We start from the raw sequence: 20,000 nt of genomic DNA, 5'->3' as shown, positions 1-20,000 counted from the left end.
CAAAGGGTGCACGTGGATTTTTGTCAGAAAGGAAAAGATTATTTTCTGGTTCTCGTTGACAGCCATTCGAAATGGATAGATGTGAAGCCAATGACATCGATCACGACCAACCTCACCATTGATGAATTGAGGCTCATATTTGCAGAGCATGGCCTCCCAGAACAGCTAGTTTCAGATAATGGTCCGCAGTTCACGTCAGATGAGTTCGCGAGATTCATGAGAGAGAATGGAATCAGACATACCTTGGTTCCTCCATATCACCCTGCCTCAAATGGGGCGGCAGAAAGATCAGTCCGTATTGTGAAAGGTGCTTTGGAGAAACAGGTGTTACAGGGAACTGGAGGCATGACGATGAAGCACAGGCTTGCCAACTTCCTGATTAAGTACCGTTCTACACCCCACAGTGTAACTGGTCGAACTCCAGCCGAATTGATGGTAAAAAGGCAATTGCGAACCAGGTTGACTTTGATAAAGCCCAGTTTAGAGCAAGTGGTTGAGCGTAAGCAGTTGAAACAGAAGTTTTACCATGACAAATCGCAAGTTGAGAGGTCGTATGGGGTAAATGAGCCTGTCCGAGTGCGTATCCCCGATAGAGGATTTGGGTCGCAGATAGTGAAGTGGAGTCCGGGTGTGGTCTTGAAAGCGGATGGAAGTCGGTGGTATTTGGTCCAGGTGGGCGGTTCAACAAGGCGTGTTCATGCAGATCATCTCATTGGGGCACTTGGTTATAAGGAAAGGTCAGCTGATTTGGTTGACTCATTTGAAGAAGGGAACTGTTCTTTAGAATGTCAAGGTGTGTTAGAGTCTGAATCTCAAAGTGCGTTGGAGACCGAATCTGGTGTAGAAGGAATTGAAGGACCAGAAGGAATCTCACAGTTTGGTGAAGGCAGCCGAAGTGGACCCGTTCCACTAAATCAAAGCTCGAAAGCATCACCGACATCAGGGAATGAGAACACTGTAGCAATTGGGAGTTCACCGGCTGCTGGTGAAACCGAGGCAGGAAGTACTCCTGAAGTAGCATAGAGAACTCTGAGACGCTCCAGTAGAATTCGAAAGCCAGTGGTTAGGTTGAATTTGTGAAAAGAAAAGATTTCTAGTGATTGACTGAGTGTATTCTTTTTTTTTTAAGAAAACCATTTCGTATTTAGAAAAAGAAAACCGTTTCGTATTTCTTTGCTTTTTTTTTGCGGGGAAAGTAGTGTGACATATTAGCATATGTTAATTTATTCATATATAAGCAGTGTAAATATTTAATAAAGACGCATTCGCCTGGCTCCAGGCAGCCAACAGGTTGTCGTTGATTCCGCTTTGGTTCAAGATATAGTACAGGCAACCCATTTCAAATTTCACCCATTAATTGGCCAGGAACTGAGACAATACCACATTACATTGCTGTCTCTCTCATAAACAGAACTATTGGAGGATTGCAATACCTTTTTGTGTCATAACAAGAAAAATTAATAGGCCTTCCCACTTTCAAGCTGATTTTTAGAGGGTATCATGCATGGCTTCTTAAACTAATAATGGATTAGAAGTATTAATAGGCTGTTTACAGTATGTTCTTAAGAAGTCTCATCTGAACATGTGGAATGTTTTGTTTGTTTCCTAGATACATATCATTGCTGGAAAAAGCAGATGACAAATGTGGAAAAACGTGTATTTTACAAGAATTTCAAGCTTAAAGTGCTACTACGACCAAAAAATAATTCTTCTTTTTCTTTGGATTTCAACTGTTAACTAACCCTAACCCTAAGTGACCCAAGTTTTAAGTTCTGACACCTGTTTATTTTAACTTGAATTTTGTTATCTATTGGTCTGCCATTACTAACTTTAAAATCTTCAGAGACCTGGGTCAAGGAGAAAAGGACGTCAAAGACTCACTGGTTTAAGAATGCAATGCGTGTGTATGCGGCTGAATTTAATGTGCAGCACAGGAGTTTCGGGCTTTCAGATTTTTCAACTTGTGTTTTGCATATATAATAAGTTGCGTTTAGATGCTAAAATCTTAAGGTAGTGAGTAAATGACGTCACTTTTCCTCAGATCCAACCCTCTAAGGTCCTATCGGTCAGTTTTGAACCTGATTAATGGCAGACCGTGAAATCCAAACCTTACACTCCAAATGAACAGCCTTTGATAAAAATCAAAGCTCAAAATATGAAGAAAAAAAGAATGATTTTTTGAGCATAGGTAGCACTTTAAAATAGTACAGTTATTTAAGGAGGGATGGTTTCTGCTATTTTTTAATCAACGGAACAAGCAATATACATGTTAAAACCAGAAAAATTGAGGCAACTGGGGAAGGAGATTTCATACCACCAATGCCAGCAGCATTCCTTTTCTCGTTCGAAACTGGGCAACGAAATTTTAAGGGTTAGTTTTAGTTTCTTAGTAGTAACAATTTACTGATTGGTTCCTTTTTTGTAAGAACATAATTATACTGGTGTCAATTTCGGAGTTAGGACTTGATGCACGTGAGATTCAAAGTCCCATCACTCAACCTTTTTTAGCAAATCCTTACGTTGTTCACACTGCAGACATAATGATTACCTTTAAAGCAGAAGCACATGTACAGTGTAAAAGGGCTTAGCCTTGGTTTCTAACTGGAGTCTGAAAAAGTCAGAGGCAATCTTACAAAACTGGTAGGGTTAGGGTTAAGCCTAACTTTAACTCTTGTAGAAGGGAATTTTAATTACTCCCATGCAATGTCAGATACTTTTCTCTGTTGAGATAAATGCATTCACCCATCGCAAAAGTATTCTGCTGTTTTCAAAACTCCAGATTTAAGAAAACTAGAAGGGGTTTGTCCCACGGCCAAGCTGGGGTGAGGCATAGGCCTGCAAAGGTAGAGACACTATCCAATTTAGCAGGCCATATTTCATACTACAGCCCTTTAACTTGCTTGGGAAAAGAGATATAAATTATAGTATGGCCATCAAAATCTACATGTACATAGCCACAAAATATGACCATTTTGAAATCATTAAATGTAAGTGAAACTGGGTGAATAAAAAAAAAATTCTTTAAATGAACATTGTAAAGTAACGATACATTTGTATTGTTTCTTTCACGAGTTGTCCATGAAGGTAGACAAGGTATTAATATAATATTGCATATTTAATAAAAAACCCTTTGACATCCAAACCGGCCAGACTTAGTATTTTACTCTGTCTAATGCCAGACGATTTTACTCGTCAGTGGGATTATTATTAAGTGGTGGCTGTGTGGACCAGACGCCCAAGTGCTAGATTAATAATAATAGTCACTTGCAGATGTTATGGGTTCCAATCCTGCATTGTAAATAACCATTTATTGGTTGACTCCTTCCAGTTGGTTTTCTTAGGTGTGATGAAAAGTATCAAAATGAGCAGAATAAAATCCCCTTTGCCCAGAACTTTATGCGAGAGGTTTCATATTGAAAAAGATACCAGCCAAAATAATCAATATTGTCAACCATTACAGTACACATGGTAACTCCAAGGGAAAGTGATTACATAGGTCTGTCCCTGGCTTATGGAGTGGTTTATAGTGTACCCTTCAAAAAAGATCCAAACGGTTTCTGAGACCAAGCACAAAAGAAAATGTTTATTTAAGTGACAAAATAATGGAAAATTACAACGGCTCTAATGCACAGAACAGAAAACAACCTTCAGTTCTGCTCAAGAGAATCAGTATTGTCATTGACAATTACGCTTGAAATGGAAAGAGAAAACAAAAAAAATCTGGAAACAAGAATTACATCGAACCATTTAAAATTTTATCAGCCTCTGAATACCTAAAAGTGCAAAAAATGGTTTCCCCTTTGTTACCCTCCAGCGATGTTTTTGCAACAGCTTATGACCAAGCTGTTTCCTGCAATGATTGTGAGACTGGGGAGTGACGGCCTCTAAATTGCACAAAAATTGACTATTGGTCATTGACATGTAGAGAGCATCTTTGCACTCCTACAAAGCAAATCCTGGTTGCAAGTGGTTCACACCTCAAGCAAAAGAAGCTTATGTTGGAGACACTGGCTTTTTTTTCTGCTCAGTGCTTCAGAATTCTGATGTGTTTAGCCTGCATCAGCTGCCATATAAACAATACAAAAAATGTCAACACTATAGCAAGCAGAAAAGAGCCAATCACATTAGAGTTATGCTGTAGTATTTTAAAATCCATGCCCAGCCAAGTGATTACTCCTTCCTTGCTTTTCCTCTTGTCCTCATCCTGTAGGTTAAATAATCCAAAATAATGATCAATATTCACTAGTGATTAGGTGAACAGTACTGTGAGAACTACTGTAGGCAAATTCAGTCGGCAATCTTCTACTGACCCACTCCCAGAGTTGTCTTCTTCATCCACCTCATCTTTTCCCACAGGTTCTTCAACTTTCCCCTCTGCTTCCTATTGTATCACAACGAAACCATAATGATTGTAATAAATTATACTCTCTTGGATGTCAAAGAACTCAAACATTGTTCACAATATTAATGGTAGAGGCATAAAGTTCCCAATGCTTCAGACTATGTTGTCAACAAGGCCACCGAAATTCCAAAAAAATGCCAGTAGCACCCTGCAGACAGGCAAAACTAGTAATTTACAACACAAGCAAATGACATTATGAATGGAAGAACATTGCATACAATAAAATAATATTAAAAAGCAGGAAGAGTTTATTCCACAAATGTGCACTTTCCCTTACCTTTTCTTCATCCTCATTTCTTTCTTTTTCCTAAAGCACAAAACATTGTTAAGTTTTATTCCTTGCTGTTAATCTCAAATTTTGATCTGAGTGACTCGGCAGAACTTAGCAGCAGGTGGTGGGGGGTGGAGAACATGGGCAGGTCAGTTACTTTTAGCCCTTCCAAAAACAAATAGACAGCAAAAAAAGGGAGGGTCACAAGAAATTAAGACATCGTGATCAATTTAATGTTGTTACAATACAAAATTAATACAAACCATGTATGAAAATAATGCCATACAAAATATTTCCTGCCTTTAAACAAGACAAGCAATCGAAAGTTTTGAATGCAGTGCATCCTATTTTGCCAACAGCATTTTTGGTTCTGTTTGTCCAACAGAGATATCACTTGCATGTTAGGTTTGCTTTATTAGAAATACTGGACCATTTTTCTTGTACCACTGTACATGTATAGCAAATTTAAAGCCATTATTTATCGTGGGCTGGGGGAATGGGTTCCAGGGGAGGGTCAAGACATAATAATAATAATAATAATAATAATAATAATAATAATGATAATAATAATAATAATAATAAAATCTTTATTACCGTGTCAATGTATTTAGCTCATAGAGCTAATTGGGGACACCTACTATTACAAAATAAATAGAAACTATGTACAGTATCATAATAAGTAACAATATAGCTGATAAACTATGCATTAACACTTAAAATTTAAAAAATATTTAGATAACATAAAAAATGCTCGTACAATACAGATAATTTTAAAAAATCACGTGCTGCAAAGATTGCAGCAGTTGCCACTGTCTTCCACTAGGCTGGCCAGGTCAACTCTATGGATATTAGTTTTAAAGATGCTAAGGTTTGGTAGTTCACGCATACAATTTTCTAATTTGGACCAGATAATTTTTATATGGTCCTTGATACCTAAGTGTGTGTTTACCATAGCGTCTAGTATTAAATCATGGTATTTCAAAGTCACTATTCCTAAGGTTATAACGAGTACCCTTTCTAGTAAATATCTCAGATATGTAGCTAGGTACTAGATCGTTCTTTACTTTATACATTAGTATTGCTATGTCCTGTAAGCATCTATTATGAAGCATAGGTAACTTAGCACGCTTAAGAAGTTCCTCGTATGTCTCTGTTGTTGTTTTGAAGACTGCATGCAGGGCTCGCTCTTGGATGCGTTCGATTTTCCGCCCATCTGAAGATTTGCAAAAGCTCCAGACTAAATGACAATATGTTATATGTGGCATTACAGCTCTTTTATACAGTATGAGCTTAGCTTGGCATGGTATTAGATTGTGCAAGCACATGAGGACGCCTACTTTCTGGCTGGCTTTCGTGCATATTTCGCTAATGTGTTGTGTAAAGTTAAGGTTCTCCTCTCTATTTACTCCTAGTAGCTTGATTTGTTCAGTTTTCATGATCTCGTCGTTGGCGATGGTGAGAAGGCTGCCCTTCTTATCTTCATCTATGTTTCTTGGGTTAATCGCAAGAGACTGAAACTTATCTGGATTTGCCAAGAGGAAGTTGTTCCTATACCATAACAATGCTTGTTGGCCCTGAGTCACTAGAGTTGATTCAACTTCTTCATAGGTTTTTCCTGTCACAATCATATAATTGGTGGTCATCAGCATAGAGTGTAAGGTTTGAGTCAGGGATATGAAATGCCATATCATTTTGGAACATGTTCCAGAGGAGAGGGCCAAATGACGATCCCTGAGGACAACCACGCTCCATAATTCTCCATTCACTCGTGGCCGTTTATTTTTACTCTGTTTAACCTGCTATCAAAAAATGGTCTAATCAGTTCAAGTGAACTGCTACGAAAACCGTAGGCATCCAACTTTTTTAGAATGAGTGAATGGCTTTGTATTTTAAAGCTTTTTACAAATATTATTCATGAATTATCTTTGAAAAATGCGTGGTTACCCCCAATTTTCCTTTTGGATTTCAATAACACTTGTTAAGATCTACGTTTGCATAATCACACACCGGGGAAAAAATATCTTAAATTAGTAGGCACCGTCCTTAAGCTATTCGAAATCAGTACTTTTTGTCTGCCGGAAAGTAGTAGTGCGAGTCTTGTGTTTGTGGACTTTCTCCATCATTTCTCCAAACACCATATGGTGGTCACTCATTTCTAGCTGATAAACCCCACATTTCTTGAACAGATCAGGATTGTTGGTTAAAGTAACATCCAAAAGTGACTCCGAGTGAGCTGTAACTCGAGTGGGTTCAGTTATCATGCACTGTAGATTATTGACTTCTTACAAGTCCTTCAGAAGTTTCCCCTCAGCACGTTTCAATCTGTCCAGATTAAGGTCACCTAAAATGACGACAGACTGCTTTTGGAAGCACGCCCACTGACAGATGTGGTTAAGCTCCTCCTCAACACTTTTAAGATCCTGGAGGCTGGACTCATTTCCCTTCCTTTTCTGTTTTGGGGGCCTGTAGATTGACAGAACTACATGTAACAGATCATTGCTTCCTATCTTCACCTCGACAGCAATTGCCTCGAGAGTCTTGTAGGTCTTTGGCAGGGCCTGCTTCTTAGAAGGCAGAGCTGAAGAGAAGTATGCTAACAGTCTGCCTCCACCCTTTTTCCTGTCTTTTCTATACATGTGGTATCCTGGGAGGTTAAATTGACTGTTGGGATAGGAACTATCCACTTTTGTTTCAGATATTACTATAATATGTGCTCTTAAGAAATTGTTCAATATTTTTAGTTCTTCAAATTTATGTTGTATACTATTGATGTTTAGATGAACAATAAGGGCTCCGCTTGAATTCCTTTTCCTTTCCTCAACGATTAGTCTCCCATGAGATTCCCCTATGCAGGGTTTCATTGCGTCCAATGCATTTGCATAAACTGCTTCGCCAGCATTGTTATTTGCATAATCATCTTCCTCCACACTGTTATTTATCGAAATAAATTCTTCTTGTAGACAATTTGTCAGGCATTCTTCTTGACTAAATGGAAGCGAGCATAGAGAGCAGGTCCATTGTATTTCGGTGCAAACCTTGTACCACTTGAATTCAGCCTTTCTTAGGCGTAAACATTTAACATGCAACCAAGTGTTACAATGAACAGACAAGGCCTCTTGGTTTGACTGAACAGTTTTCTCGCACTCGTTACACGGGTTTTTTGGCATTCTCTTACTTGAAGGCCCTGGATTTGTATGTACATCGCCACCTAAGATAATTCGGCTAAGCTGAAAGGTCCTCGTGTCCTTCGCTGTGTAAGGAATTTTGGACGATAAATATATTTTGCTGCGACCCGCTCGACTTATCAAGCTCAAGCTCATCTTCAATGGTATTAAAGCGGCAAGACGTTCTTGTCCTTCCTCGTTTTTTCCCAAATGGGCTGGTCCGTGTAGTTGTAATTCGACTTTCTCTCATATCATTAAAGCCACTATGAGCGAGAACACAAAATACTTCAGCGAGCTCGGCAATGCTCGGCAATGCTCGGCAATGCTCGGCAATGCTAGTCGGAGGCAGTGTGGCCCAGTGGTTAGGGCGCTTGCCTTGAGATCCGGAGATCCCGGGTTCGAGACCCGCTCTGACCACTCGTTGAATTTGATCCTGGTAGTCCCTGGTTCAACTTCCCAGCCGCACTTGTAAATAGCCAACAGGTTTGCCTCCAGCCAGTTGGGATTCTTAACAGTTGTTGTTGTTCTGTTCTGTCATTTCGTTGTGTTTCATTGGCCCTGAAAAGCCCCTATGGGGAGCGGTCAATTAAGTATGTATTGTATAATGCTCGACCGGTCGCCATGACACTAGTACGGATACTTTGATCCCTTACCAAGGGAGGGTCATTTTATTTCCATTGCATTGCTGAAAATTTCAAACCCACCCCCACCCACCCCTAATTTCATTGAATCTCATTCCTTTCCTTAAAATACCTACCTCTTCACCTCCTTCTGCAGGTGTTTCCTCTTCTTTTGTTTCTTCAGTCTTTAATTAAGAAAGAAGTTGATTAAGCCCATGTACACTGTACCTTGGAAGGAATCTAAGCAATAATCCACAATCCTGTGTACAGCAATCCATAATTCTTAAAATGTACCTTGTCTTCTTCAGGAATAACATCCTCAGTTGGCTCATCAGTCTTCTTCTTTTTTGCAGCAGAATCATTCTTTTCACAAGAGATAAATAGCAATGTTGAACAAAATAATTAACCTCACACTATAAACTTGATGGTATGCACATTCATTTTACTCATTTAAACCATGCATGGATTTGTAAACCCAAGCATTGACACTATGACGAGGTCATCAAAAATTTCTAAGAGATTGCACAGTCCTTACAAAAAGTAGTCACTGAATTCAAGTCTGATTACCAGAGTTCATATTCCAAGCAAGAGGACCACTTGGGACGGATCATCATCATCATGACTTAATTACAGTGTCAAAGTAAAATATTTAGCCGAGGGTAAAATGAATCCTTCTACTAATTGGGGACACTAAGATAAGATCATCTTAGGTTTACAGCTGTCAAGAGTTAACCTAGATAGGTAACCTACAAAATTAATTAATTAATTAATACAGCAATTCACAAGAAAATGATATAGCTATTTACAATAAGAAAGTGCAATGATTTAAATTAACTTAGGTATATTATAGCACGTAAATACCGGTAAATCGATAAAACAATTTGGTCAATGTGTGTCAGTTACTACATAATACGCAGTTCTCACAGTCCGATTGTAGTTTAAGCGAGAGATTGACAAGACGAATCTGTCGTTTAAATGATTTTAAGGATGGCAGATTTTTAAGATTACTAGACAAGCTATTCCACAATTTTGGTCCTATATATCTCAATGAATGTTTCCCATATGATGAAATGGTATATGAAATGAATCATATATGAACTGCGGATATGAAATCAAGTGAAGCTATGATCTTCGCAGTTATGAGCGCAATTTTTGCAATTGCGTAGAGAAGCCTGAAAATTCAGGACTTCAACGGGGCTCTCTACGCAATTTTTTTCAGGCTTCTCTACGCAATTGCAAAAATTGCGCTCATAACTGCAAAGATCATAGCTTCACTTGATTTCTTTCCCATATGTTACCAAATGAAATCTGGGCACATGAAAATCAGCCCCTCTAAAGTTGTACCCAGTGCTGTTCATTAAAAACAGATCTCTAATACCCTGAGGACACATGCCATGCTTCACTTTGTACATCAAGCATGCTATATCTTGAAGCCTCCTTTCGTACAGTGTAGTTAATTTAGCCTTGCTCAGCAGCTCAGTTCTCATACGTGAATTGACCATCCCTAAAGACTGCACGCAGACCCCTCTCCTGAACACGCTGAGAGTTTTCTCTTATCACTTGCTCTGCAGAAATGCCATGTAAGGTGGCAGTAAGTAAGATAGGGAAGTATTGCAGCCGTAGGCACTAAATTTTTTAGTCTCATCAGTACGCCAATCCTCTGACGGGCTTTTTTTTACACGTGATATTTATGTGTTCACTAAAATTAAGCTCCATCAGTCATGGTGATGAATCCAGTCCAACCACCACATTGGTCAACATAATGGTCAACTTTCTTGTCAAGGGTTAGAATATCTAGTGTCATATATTTGAACTGTGGAATAGAATGAAATGAAAGTTTAAAAGATCATCCCGTTTGGAGCTGTAACCAGCTTCCAACCAGCTAAGTAACAAACCCGACACCAGGAGACGAAAAGGTGCCTACAATTCGTTAACAATAATCAGATATTAAATGCATATTCACCTTGCTTCCGGGGAAACAGCACGCAGCAATTAAAACAAACGGTAAAATAACAACAATAACAAACAGCACCCATAACCATGGTCTCTCACTGGTCGCTTCAAGCAGGTTACTAACGATTCCACCCTGCAACCAAAAAAAAAAAAAATTGGAAACAAGCCTCAAAGTAAGTATCATGGTGCCACTGCAGCATTAGGCTGATTGAATTTCAGTGTTTGGACAACATTTTTATCCTGTTTGGTATCTTGTTGGTCAATCAGCAACATAAACACAATAGGAAATGGACCTCTTTAGCTTCTACGTTTGGTTTTCCCATTTCAGACCACATGATCTGTTACTACAGGGAACAGTTTCTTTCAAATGTCATCTTATGAACGTGAAAAAACAAAAGAAATTCGGTACAAGCTAAAGAGGTATCTTCAACAGCTAGGAGATAATCACTTACCTCATCATCTCCACCATATGTTTCTTTGACATTCTTCTTTACCCAACTGGAATGGAAGAATAAAACCTTTTGTAAACACATGTGCCTCAGCTTATATTTCACTGCCAGTTAAATGTACAGAGCTTTCAATTTGGCACAAGTTCAACAATACCGTAATTTATCATTGAAGTGCACCTAACCTCAAAGTATTTTCTTCTGCAAAGCTAAAGGTTAAAATACATTTTACCTTTGCTCCTCTAGATTTTTACATTAAGTAGGCTTAACAAGGTACAAGAGAGTAACAAAATAAGCATTCATTTGTCCCATGGCTCAGAGCTAGTGAGAGGTCAAATCAAATCAAATCAAATCAACGTTTATCCCGCAATGTTAACTTGATCAGCTGAAAGATCACTCAGCTAAATCTCAGATACTCCAATGGATTATGGCAGAAAATGGTCTTTGCAGATGCTCCAGTAACAATTTGAGTCTGTTTATCAGACTATGGGCATTTAGATGAAGTCAAGAAAAATTTGGGTTGGAATGTTTAGTTTGTTGTTCGTCTTCAACTACCGGTAAATAATTGCTGGAAGTGGGACAAAAGGCAAAGTTTCGATCTGGGCCAAGATATATAAATTATATGATATAAGACTCTGAAATCTTGGGTTGTTCAAAAGTATTAAATGAGAGATTACTAAAACGATCAGTATCATAATTTATTTTAAGGGCCGTGAGATAATTCATATGAGACAGCACCGAAAGAAATCATTTATATTATCCAAGCAAATAACTGAAGCGTAAAGATAACAAACCAGAATCACCTTTGATCAACGTTCACAGAACATTTACATTCATTTGACGATTCAAATAAATAAATATACTTTAGCTTGCATAGCTTTCCTGTTCAGCTACATGTAGATGTAGAAGTTCGGTGTGATTCCTGATCTTGACTGGGCAAGAGTCTGCCAATGTTCTGAGGAAGACAGTAAAGTTCTTCACCCAGCAGTAACTGTAATGGTGACGTTCCTGAAACTTCTTTGCGTCAATTAGCAATTTCTTCAAGTCTTTGGAGTCAATTAAGTGATCGTATAACACGGCTTCACTCAATTAAGTGAAGCCAGTTACTGTTACAGTAAGTGAAACAGTTTACTGTCTTCCTCAGAAAGTTGGCAGACTCTTGCCCAGTCAAGATCAGGAATCGCACCAAACTTCTACATCTAGCATTTATATATAAAGACGTGTCTTCTGATAATCCAAGAGAATTTGGAGAGACTTTACTGACTTCTTTACAGTGATTCATGATTAATTTTGTTCTTTTTCAAGTCTTTTTAAACTTCGAGAACTTACAAATAATGGGCATAGGGGCTGAAGTGGCACTTCTTGTTGGTGTGTGATGGGCAATATCAATGTCTTGCAAAGAAATTTCTACTCCCATACATTTGTAACTTCAAACCACTTGACACAGAGTGGAGGTTGCCGTAGCAGACTCGTGAGGTTGCACTTCAGGAATCCAAATTATTTTCACGTTGTACTGGTACATGTAGCTATAGCCGTCAATGGCATCAATAGCTTTGGCTAAATCACCCACTCGCTCTGCTAAAACATCCAGTCTTTTGCTAAAACCTTGAATCTCTATTTTAGCTTCTTTGCGGAAGGCATGCAGTCAGGCCATCATAACAGGAATTATGAAACTCAACACATTTGGCTGTTTCAATGTCCGTTGATGGACTGCCATTACTCTCACTCTAGGTTTGTTTCTCTGTCAGCAAGGGAAGACTCTAGGCTTGTAAACTCAGACTGTAGCTTCTCCAATTGTGCTTGTAAATTGTCGTTCTTTTTTCTAAGACTCTTAAGTCTGTCTGCAGGCATAATTCGTGGATAATTCAGCCAAATTTGGATTCTGGATCATCAGAATCGAGTACTTGATCAACGTACCTTGCTTCTGCTATGGCTTCTGCGAACCAATCGCCAACCATAGCGTTCAGCACTTCATTTTAATCCGGGTGATAAATGCTTTGACTGTTTCCTCACATTTCAACTTATGCTCCTTTCCTTCAATGACATCAAGAACTTATTTACATTGCAAAGTTCTTCCAAAACTATAATGCAAAAGAGTTTTTGACATCATTGAAGGAATCGGCCCATGCCTCTCACTGCCTCTGCCATGGGACAAATGATTGCCATCATCTTTCTCTTACATACTTCATGAGGTAAATTAAAAAGTAACATGAGAGAGGCAAAGGTAAATAAATGTTTGATATTTGACTTTTGTTAAAGTAAATATTTTTAGGTTAGGTGCACTTAGCTGTATTATCAAGACATCACTTTTTAAAGGCAGCTTTAGAGGGCAATAGAGAGCACACAGACTGTGTATACTAACCTATCAGCAGCAAACTTGTCAGCAACATACTTGTCATTGGTGACAATAAAGTTATCAAACAATATTTCAGAAGTCATAGACCAGAGTTCAAGACCAACAGCTGCCTACAGCAAACAAACAACTAAAAATCACTTCATGCTTCACTTAACCATTCCCTCCTAAGAGGGACAGATTTTACTTGACATAATGGGGGCTGCTTTAGGGGTGAATGGATTAAACATGAATCTTAAAGGCAAAATAGGTAGTATCCAAATCAAGAACATCTAAACATTAACATATGCCCCAAAAAAGACATCCAAAGAACATCTCTAAGCACTCAGTGCAAATTCCAGTGCACAAGTTTAGAAAATGATTAATAAAATATTAATGGATAACATTCATGCAATCCAACTTACAATAGGTGTCATCTTAAAGGGTTCCTTATCTTCAAAATAATCTGGGTTAGCAATCTTCCTAGGCTTCCATATACCCTGCAATACATTTTTCTCCATTTAGTACTGTCAAAGACAACTATTTATCATGTAACACTATGTTAACACCTAGGTGGCACAACATAGGGTGCCCAGGAACATGAGGGCTGGAACAATCAATCCCAAAAACCAAGCTGGTAGAACACCCAACAGTCTGCACTAGCCACAACCCAGCCACAAACCCCACCTGCCAGCCCCAGCCCCAGCCCTATCATCCATCCCACAGAACTGGAAGAACAGTGGAGAACCTACATGTAGATAACAAGTAATATTACAAAGGGGAAGCAAGCTGCACAAAAATGTCCCATACACTGAGCACAGTACTACCAGCACATGCATAGGCTGCATCAGAATACCACTGACCCAGTGAATGCTACAACGCCCTGCAATCACGCCCAGAACAGTAATGCAATTTAAGCCTGAAATGCTTGAATGTACACCTAAAACTGCTACCCCAAGCACTGAGTAAGTTTGCTCCTCGTTAACTAATATGCCTCATTCACACCAAACCTTAAAGAGCCTTACTCACCCACTCTACTTTGCACGCCTTTGTTGTTGTTGTTGTTATCCAGGAATTTGGAGTGTCTACTTCCATAGTTATAATTATGGGCAAGTATCGTTTGAGCTATTTCTGCACTCGTGAGAAAAATTATAACAATTTTGTCAGGGAAATAAAAAAAAAACACTTCAAAGATGCTCAAGGAGGATTATCCTGTGAAATTAAATGGATTTCAATCAGAAAAACAGCAGATTACCTTGCCATTATGAGCACTTATCTATGACGTGTGGAGCTACATCTCCAGGGAATTCAAGAGGGAAATACAGTTTCTACACGTGGTGCTTATTTAGTTGTTTGAACTTTTCACTGGACCTCAATTAATAAGCAAGCAACCCATATTTATTTTATACCCAAGCAGTTCACAATGGAAACAATAAGGCAAGATAGTTTAATGCGCTGCTTGTGCGATACTTGGTAAATAATGCAAGCGGTTGGCGATGAGCGAGTATAAAGTAGCCTAAAGATAGTTTCAGTGTGGCACGTGCAATACACAGTTGTAGCATTAGATGAAATGCTCTCATTCTACGTTCCTAGAATGTCTTCTTCTTCAAGTTTACCAAGTCTTCAAATGGGTGTTGAATCCAACAACAATTTCTTCTTCCCCTAAGTAAACACAAACTGACCTTCTGACCTCTATAGTTTTAAACTTTTCCAGACCAAGAATAAAATGTCAGACACAAGCTTGCTTCCACAATTTCTTCTTCCTCAGCGAGAAAATGAAATGAACAGATATGGATAAAGGCTTTTACTGGTCGTAATGGAGATCAGTATTCAAATGTTGCCGAAGGCTTGCCTTGCCTCTTTGTTCATTGCCGCCAGCCTGAGCGGAAGACACGCACAACAATAATTGCTTGAACAGAATTATCGATCGGAAGGCGGATTCGCTGTTCGTGATTCAAGTCATACACAAATAATCATAGAAACTGAAATTCTAATAAACATAGGTTACTTTCCAGTGGAAAACAGAATTATATAGCCCATAATGACATCCCATGGAAAAAGATTACTTTACACAGTCAGAATTCAGAGTTTCAGGGACCCTGAAAATGGCGACTGAAGTAATGCGGGTATGCAATGTAAAGTGGGTGAGTAAGGCTCTTTAAAAACACATTAAAAAAGAAAAGCTGTTAAGTTAAATATGGTTTCAAATTGCCTTCATGTTAAATTACCTATGTGTACTGATTTTGTCAACTTCAAATTTAGTACTGATGAATGCATATAAATTAAAACTTGGTAAAAGCCAGTATACGTCCTATCTTTTTTTTTTTTTTTTTTAACCCAGATTAATTTATTAAACACGTCTACAGTGTAATTGGTGTGAATGGGGCACAAGTTAAATCACATTGAACCCTCTGTAAAGTAAAAAGAAATAACCTCCAAAAAAATCAATAGCACAGAAGATGAATTGACATGATCTGATGAAATTTTAGGCTGGATTAAAATAATTATTATAATTATATAATTATTAATTTAGTGTCATACTTAACCTTGTAATTAGGATTATCAATAAGTGGTGCTGACCACTTTCCTTTATAGGCAGGATTATCTATCACAGGAGGCTTCCATTCACCACATCCAACCTTCTCACATTTTGGATTTGCTGGAAGACAATACAGAAAAACCCAAGAAAAATAAGAAATAAATTATTAATGTTTATGTTTGATAGACCGCCACATGCTCACTTTGACCGATTTTTAGTCATGCAAACAATAATTCAATCTGGCTAAGCAAGGTGAAACTTTAGATTGATACCAGTACACTACCATGATGCTCACATCATATACAGCTGTACATAGAATTACATATATAACCTTTATTAGGATGTCTAAGCATTCTAGCGCCACTTGGCACTAATTGGGGACAAATTTAAAACCAATTAAGCTTAACTATCAAATCAAGACATGAAAACAGAGGTTACCAGGTAATAAGTTTTTGTCATCTCAAGACAACATTTACAGCATAACTTACAGACAAAGTTTATTTATAAATCTTTGGCTTCCCGTGCCAATGTTTATTCCTGATACTGTAGTTAAGTTTCACTGTGTACATGTCAAGCCACAGTCAGTTTCATCTCAAATGCAACATTTAAAGCAGAACTTCAAAGTTAACTTTTGTTTTAACATTAAACTATGTGAAGATGTTCAAATTTCAAAACAAATCTACGAAAAAACTAACTTACAAAGTTTATTGTTAAAAGTTCAGCTTCAGGTCCTTAATTAAGTCACCACAACGTCAATGCTTGTAATTAAGTTTAACTTATGTACATTTCTAAGAAATGTTTGCTTTAATGCTTTGCACAATCTAGTTGTAGCCTAAAACAAAATTCACTGCTGCTTACAGAGACAAAAGTAACATATAAGACGTAACTTGCCTTGTAAAAGACTTTTAAACTGTATGGTATTTCAGACTGACTGAACCTCTATGGTTACCTGCGAATGTCCGCTAATGGCATTTTCGTAGGGCGTTTTCCCTAACATAGTCGGTTTTTCAATGAAATTGTCGTGTAAGACGAATTGTTTTCAGGCAATGCTACTAGCGGGTTCAAGCAACCACAACGTAAAAAAAACGCGACAATGGGAACAATAAAATAAAGGCAACAGGTTCAAGAAGCAAAACAAAAACTCTCATCGTGCAAGTTTTAAAGTTCTAGTTTATAGATCAACCTTAGGGGAATAAAGAATGAATGAACTTCCGTTGCATAAACTCACTAACTTGGTGCCCCAACAAAACCTCCTAAACTTTATCCATGCATGGCAGCACTGTGATTGGTCTATAGTTTATATCCCTTTGTTTATCATCCTTCTTATGTAATGGTATCTATTCTGCACACTTAGGCTTTGCTATCCATTCTCCATTTATAATCCCTGGGTTAAAAATCACAGCAAGAGATTGATGGGGCTAACTCACATGCCTCAAAGATTCACGTTTAAGAGTGCAGGGGGATTAGGGGGGTAAGGTAGGATTGAGTAGATAAGAGAAAAAACATCCATTGTTAACCATTAGGCTGCAGGTCTTCTATGAAGATTAAGGGAAAAGATGGATAGAAGAAAACATGTAGGTCATTTGTAGAGGTTATCTTTCATTGACCATAACTCAAAAAGAAACTTCAAAAAGTCCTGAAGGTTGCTAAAGCATATCCCATTCAATACAGAATGAAAAAAGTCCGTGAAGCAACAGACTCACCAATTTGTGGAGCCTCCCATTCTCCATCCTCTTCTGGGTCCCAGTCATCAGGCTTTACCCCATTAGGATCAGGTACAAATTCTGGCTCATCATCAAGCCAGTCATCTGGTTTCTGAAAGCCAATTCAACAAGTTTTCTAAAAATTTCAGTTTATTTAGCCACACTACATATATTACATAGTACAGTATAAAAAAAAAAGACACATGGCAAGGGAGCCCAGAGCAAACCATGGGGCTTGTAAGACCTGGGACCAAATCTCGTTCCCACCCTTGTCACTGCAGAGAAAGACCCCGGTTAAGCTGGGAGGTGAACAAAATATGTGTCAGGGGAGGGGAGGCAATGTAGGCCTTGTCATCACTGCGATTGAGGGAATCAGCATGCATTTGATTTTGTGGTCAGATGAGCATCAACAAAACATTTCATGGAAAGGTATTTTAAGTACCACACATGGAATTTGACGTGACAGGCAAAAGATTGTTGTCAAATCAACTGGACGCTTCAGAAAATACACTTCGTGTTGTTGCCGTTTTCTCTTTCCCTGTATTCGCCATCTTGAAGAATGCCTGCTGTTACAAGGCATGGAGAACAATCTTGTTACCAGGTTCCTTTGATGCTCAGAGCACGAACTTACCACCTCATTAGAACCTTTAACCAGATGAACATCCTTGTGAACATGTGCAGGTATTAGATTTTGTCCTTTGATTTTAGTTTTTCTTTCGAACGTTAAACAAAGCAATTCATAAGTCCCAAGCTTGAACAGGGAGTAGACAGTTTTGACTTACATGTATTTATATTTCAACAACTTCTAGTAAATTGTCATTGTTAAATATTTTTACAACTGCACACAGCTCAGTAGCATTAATTTAGTTTATATAAACGCACAACGTGAAATATATTTTAAGTGCCGGTAAAATAAGAGACATTTTTATCAAGCAAACGTAGCGCTTGGTGTATTGTTTTATGTATGTTCTGTAGAAACAACATTAGCAACTCTTAAACAAAACCAACTACTGTCATTTTCACCTAAGTGTGGACACGTCACGAGGAAAACATGCTCTAACTGGTTGAAAACATGACAAGTTTTGTCTTCAATCCTTTGAAGTTTGAGGGATGTTTATGCAAGTTTTCCTAGAATGGCAGCAAGACTGGATAACAAAGACTTTTTCTAAGAAATTAACCTTGATCTGATAAAGTATGCTTCAAATATGTTCAGTCAAACTATCGCACGCAAAAGTTTGCTTATGTTAACGGCTGCCAAACGCAAGTTCAAAGAACATGTTTTCCCGTCGCTTAGATGAAAACGACAATATTTTTGTGAACGTTAATTGCCACTCAACATCACAGGTCTGGGAATTCATCTCCTGTGGAAATATAATCATCAGCTCTTTTGACTTTTTTGAAACTTACATTGTAAGGTAAAGATTATTTCTTTAAAAAATGCCTTGTCAAATGAATAAGATTTCACCCATTTGCGGGACCAAAATAATTATACTGAAAACTCGACCCTACAGGGCTAAAAAAATATTTGAATTCCACCTTTCCTGGTGGGCAAGTAACTCTCAAATTTTGCTTGCCCAGGGCACTTCGCCGCTTGGCCAAGTTTTCAACCTCATTAATAATTCATGAAACCAAAAATGGAAGTCATACTTATGGGCAGGTGTGTGTTAATGTAATAAACCCATCTTGACTTTAGTCCTGTTAGTGCTGATCACTTTCATGTTTACGCCATTCTATTCACTTTTTGTAATAATTAACATGGATGAACACTGTTATAATCACATTAAAGTAGTGTGTACCCTACATTGTCAGATACTCATCAAGATTATCTGCTTTCCCAATAGATCGTTTTCACTGTCACGCAATAAAAAAATAAATCGAAAACCATCCAGTGGAAAAAGTCAAGAATTCGTGATGTTGTAGAAGATAAATGAAGAAGTCACTTCTCCAAGTTTTAGGCCTGTGCGTTTCCCCAAACTTCAGATATTCGTCGAAATGTTTCGCAGAAATTTACAGAGCCCAGTATGAAAACGCCATGTTGGTGCACATCTGTGGTGCACCAATATGGCGGCCGGAAAATTGTGTCAACATCTGTTAGTTACTTTGGCTATCTAGGTGAGTGATCATCTGTACTGAACAGACAGCTATTTACCTAAGCACTTTTCCTAATGTTTTAAATTCTAAAAAGGCTCAAAACCAAGAGATAAATATATTTTTCTCAATAAACTCGATCGTCGCCTCTTGTCACGCACCGCTATAACTCAGAAATTCAAAATGCTCTGGTTTCCAAACGAAGCACGCTATTGAGCTTTAAAATTGCAAATGGATACAAATTTACCGCCTCTTATGCCTGATGAGGATAAAAACTTTCGTGGCTCTTTAGTTTTGGATTTTAGAAAATGATGACGTCACGTGAAAACGATCTATACAATGTCAATGTGCCTTTTAAACTGACTGTTTTCATACACCTTTATAATGGCACCCTAATGTTTTTGTTCAATAATTCTCAATGACATGTCATCCTGTGACCTGTTACTGTAGTAACAATAAGAATTCCATTGCGATAGTCAGCA

The 20,000-nt window shown here is 38.1% G+C and overlaps 2 protein-coding genes and 1 pseudogene across 2 annotated transcripts in view; 1 reads left to right on the top strand and 2 right to left on the bottom strand.

The window, feature by feature from the left end:
• Nucleotides 1-3,142, top strand: part of LOC138016476 (alpha-1,3-mannosyl-glycoprotein 4-beta-N-acetylglucosaminyltransferase B-like) — a 36,215-nt gene extending 33,073 nt beyond the window's left edge. Inside the window, exon 13 of the mRNA XM_068863611.1 lies at nt 1,610-3,142. Within this exon, the coding sequence (XP_068719712.1) occupies nt 1,610-1,639 (30 nt within the window). The 3' untranslated portion in view covers nt 1,640-3,142. The remainder of the gene's footprint in view (nt 1-1,609) is intronic.
• Nucleotides 3,143-3,554: 412 nt separating this feature from the next.
• LOC138016475 (calnexin-like) overlaps nt 3,555-20,000 on the bottom strand; it is a 34,853-nt gene continuing 18,407 nt past the window's right edge. Inside the window, exons 9-19 of the mRNA XM_068863610.1 lie at nt 17,431-17,542; nt 15,735-15,847; nt 13,614-13,688; nt 13,219-13,322; nt 10,863-10,908; nt 10,421-10,543; nt 8,752-8,820; nt 8,595-8,642; nt 4,680-4,709; nt 4,311-4,381; nt 3,555-4,204 (exon numbers count right to left, since the gene is read on the bottom strand). Coding sequence (XP_068719711.1) covers nt 4,171-4,204; nt 4,311-4,381; nt 4,680-4,709; nt 8,595-8,642; nt 8,752-8,820; nt 10,421-10,543; nt 10,863-10,908; nt 13,219-13,322; nt 13,614-13,688; nt 15,735-15,847; nt 17,431-17,542 — 825 coding nt within the window. The 3' untranslated portion in view covers nt 3,555-4,170. The remainder of the gene's footprint in view (nt 4,205-4,310; nt 4,382-4,679; nt 4,710-8,594; nt 8,643-8,751; nt 8,821-10,420; nt 10,544-10,862; nt 10,909-13,218; nt 13,323-13,613; nt 13,689-15,734; nt 15,848-17,430; nt 17,543-20,000) is intronic.
• On the bottom strand, nt 6,585-8,132 carry LOC138016481 (uncharacterized; annotated as a pseudogene).

This window comes from Montipora capricornis, chromosome 9 (genome assembly GCF_036669925.1).
Source record: "Montipora capricornis isolate CH-2021 chromosome 9, ASM3666992v2, whole genome shotgun sequence".
Taxonomy (NCBI): Eukaryota; Metazoa; Cnidaria; class Anthozoa; order Scleractinia; family Acroporidae; genus Montipora; species Montipora capricornis.
Note: the sequence above shows the minus strand (reverse complement) of the source record. Positions and strands in the feature narration are given on the sequence as shown.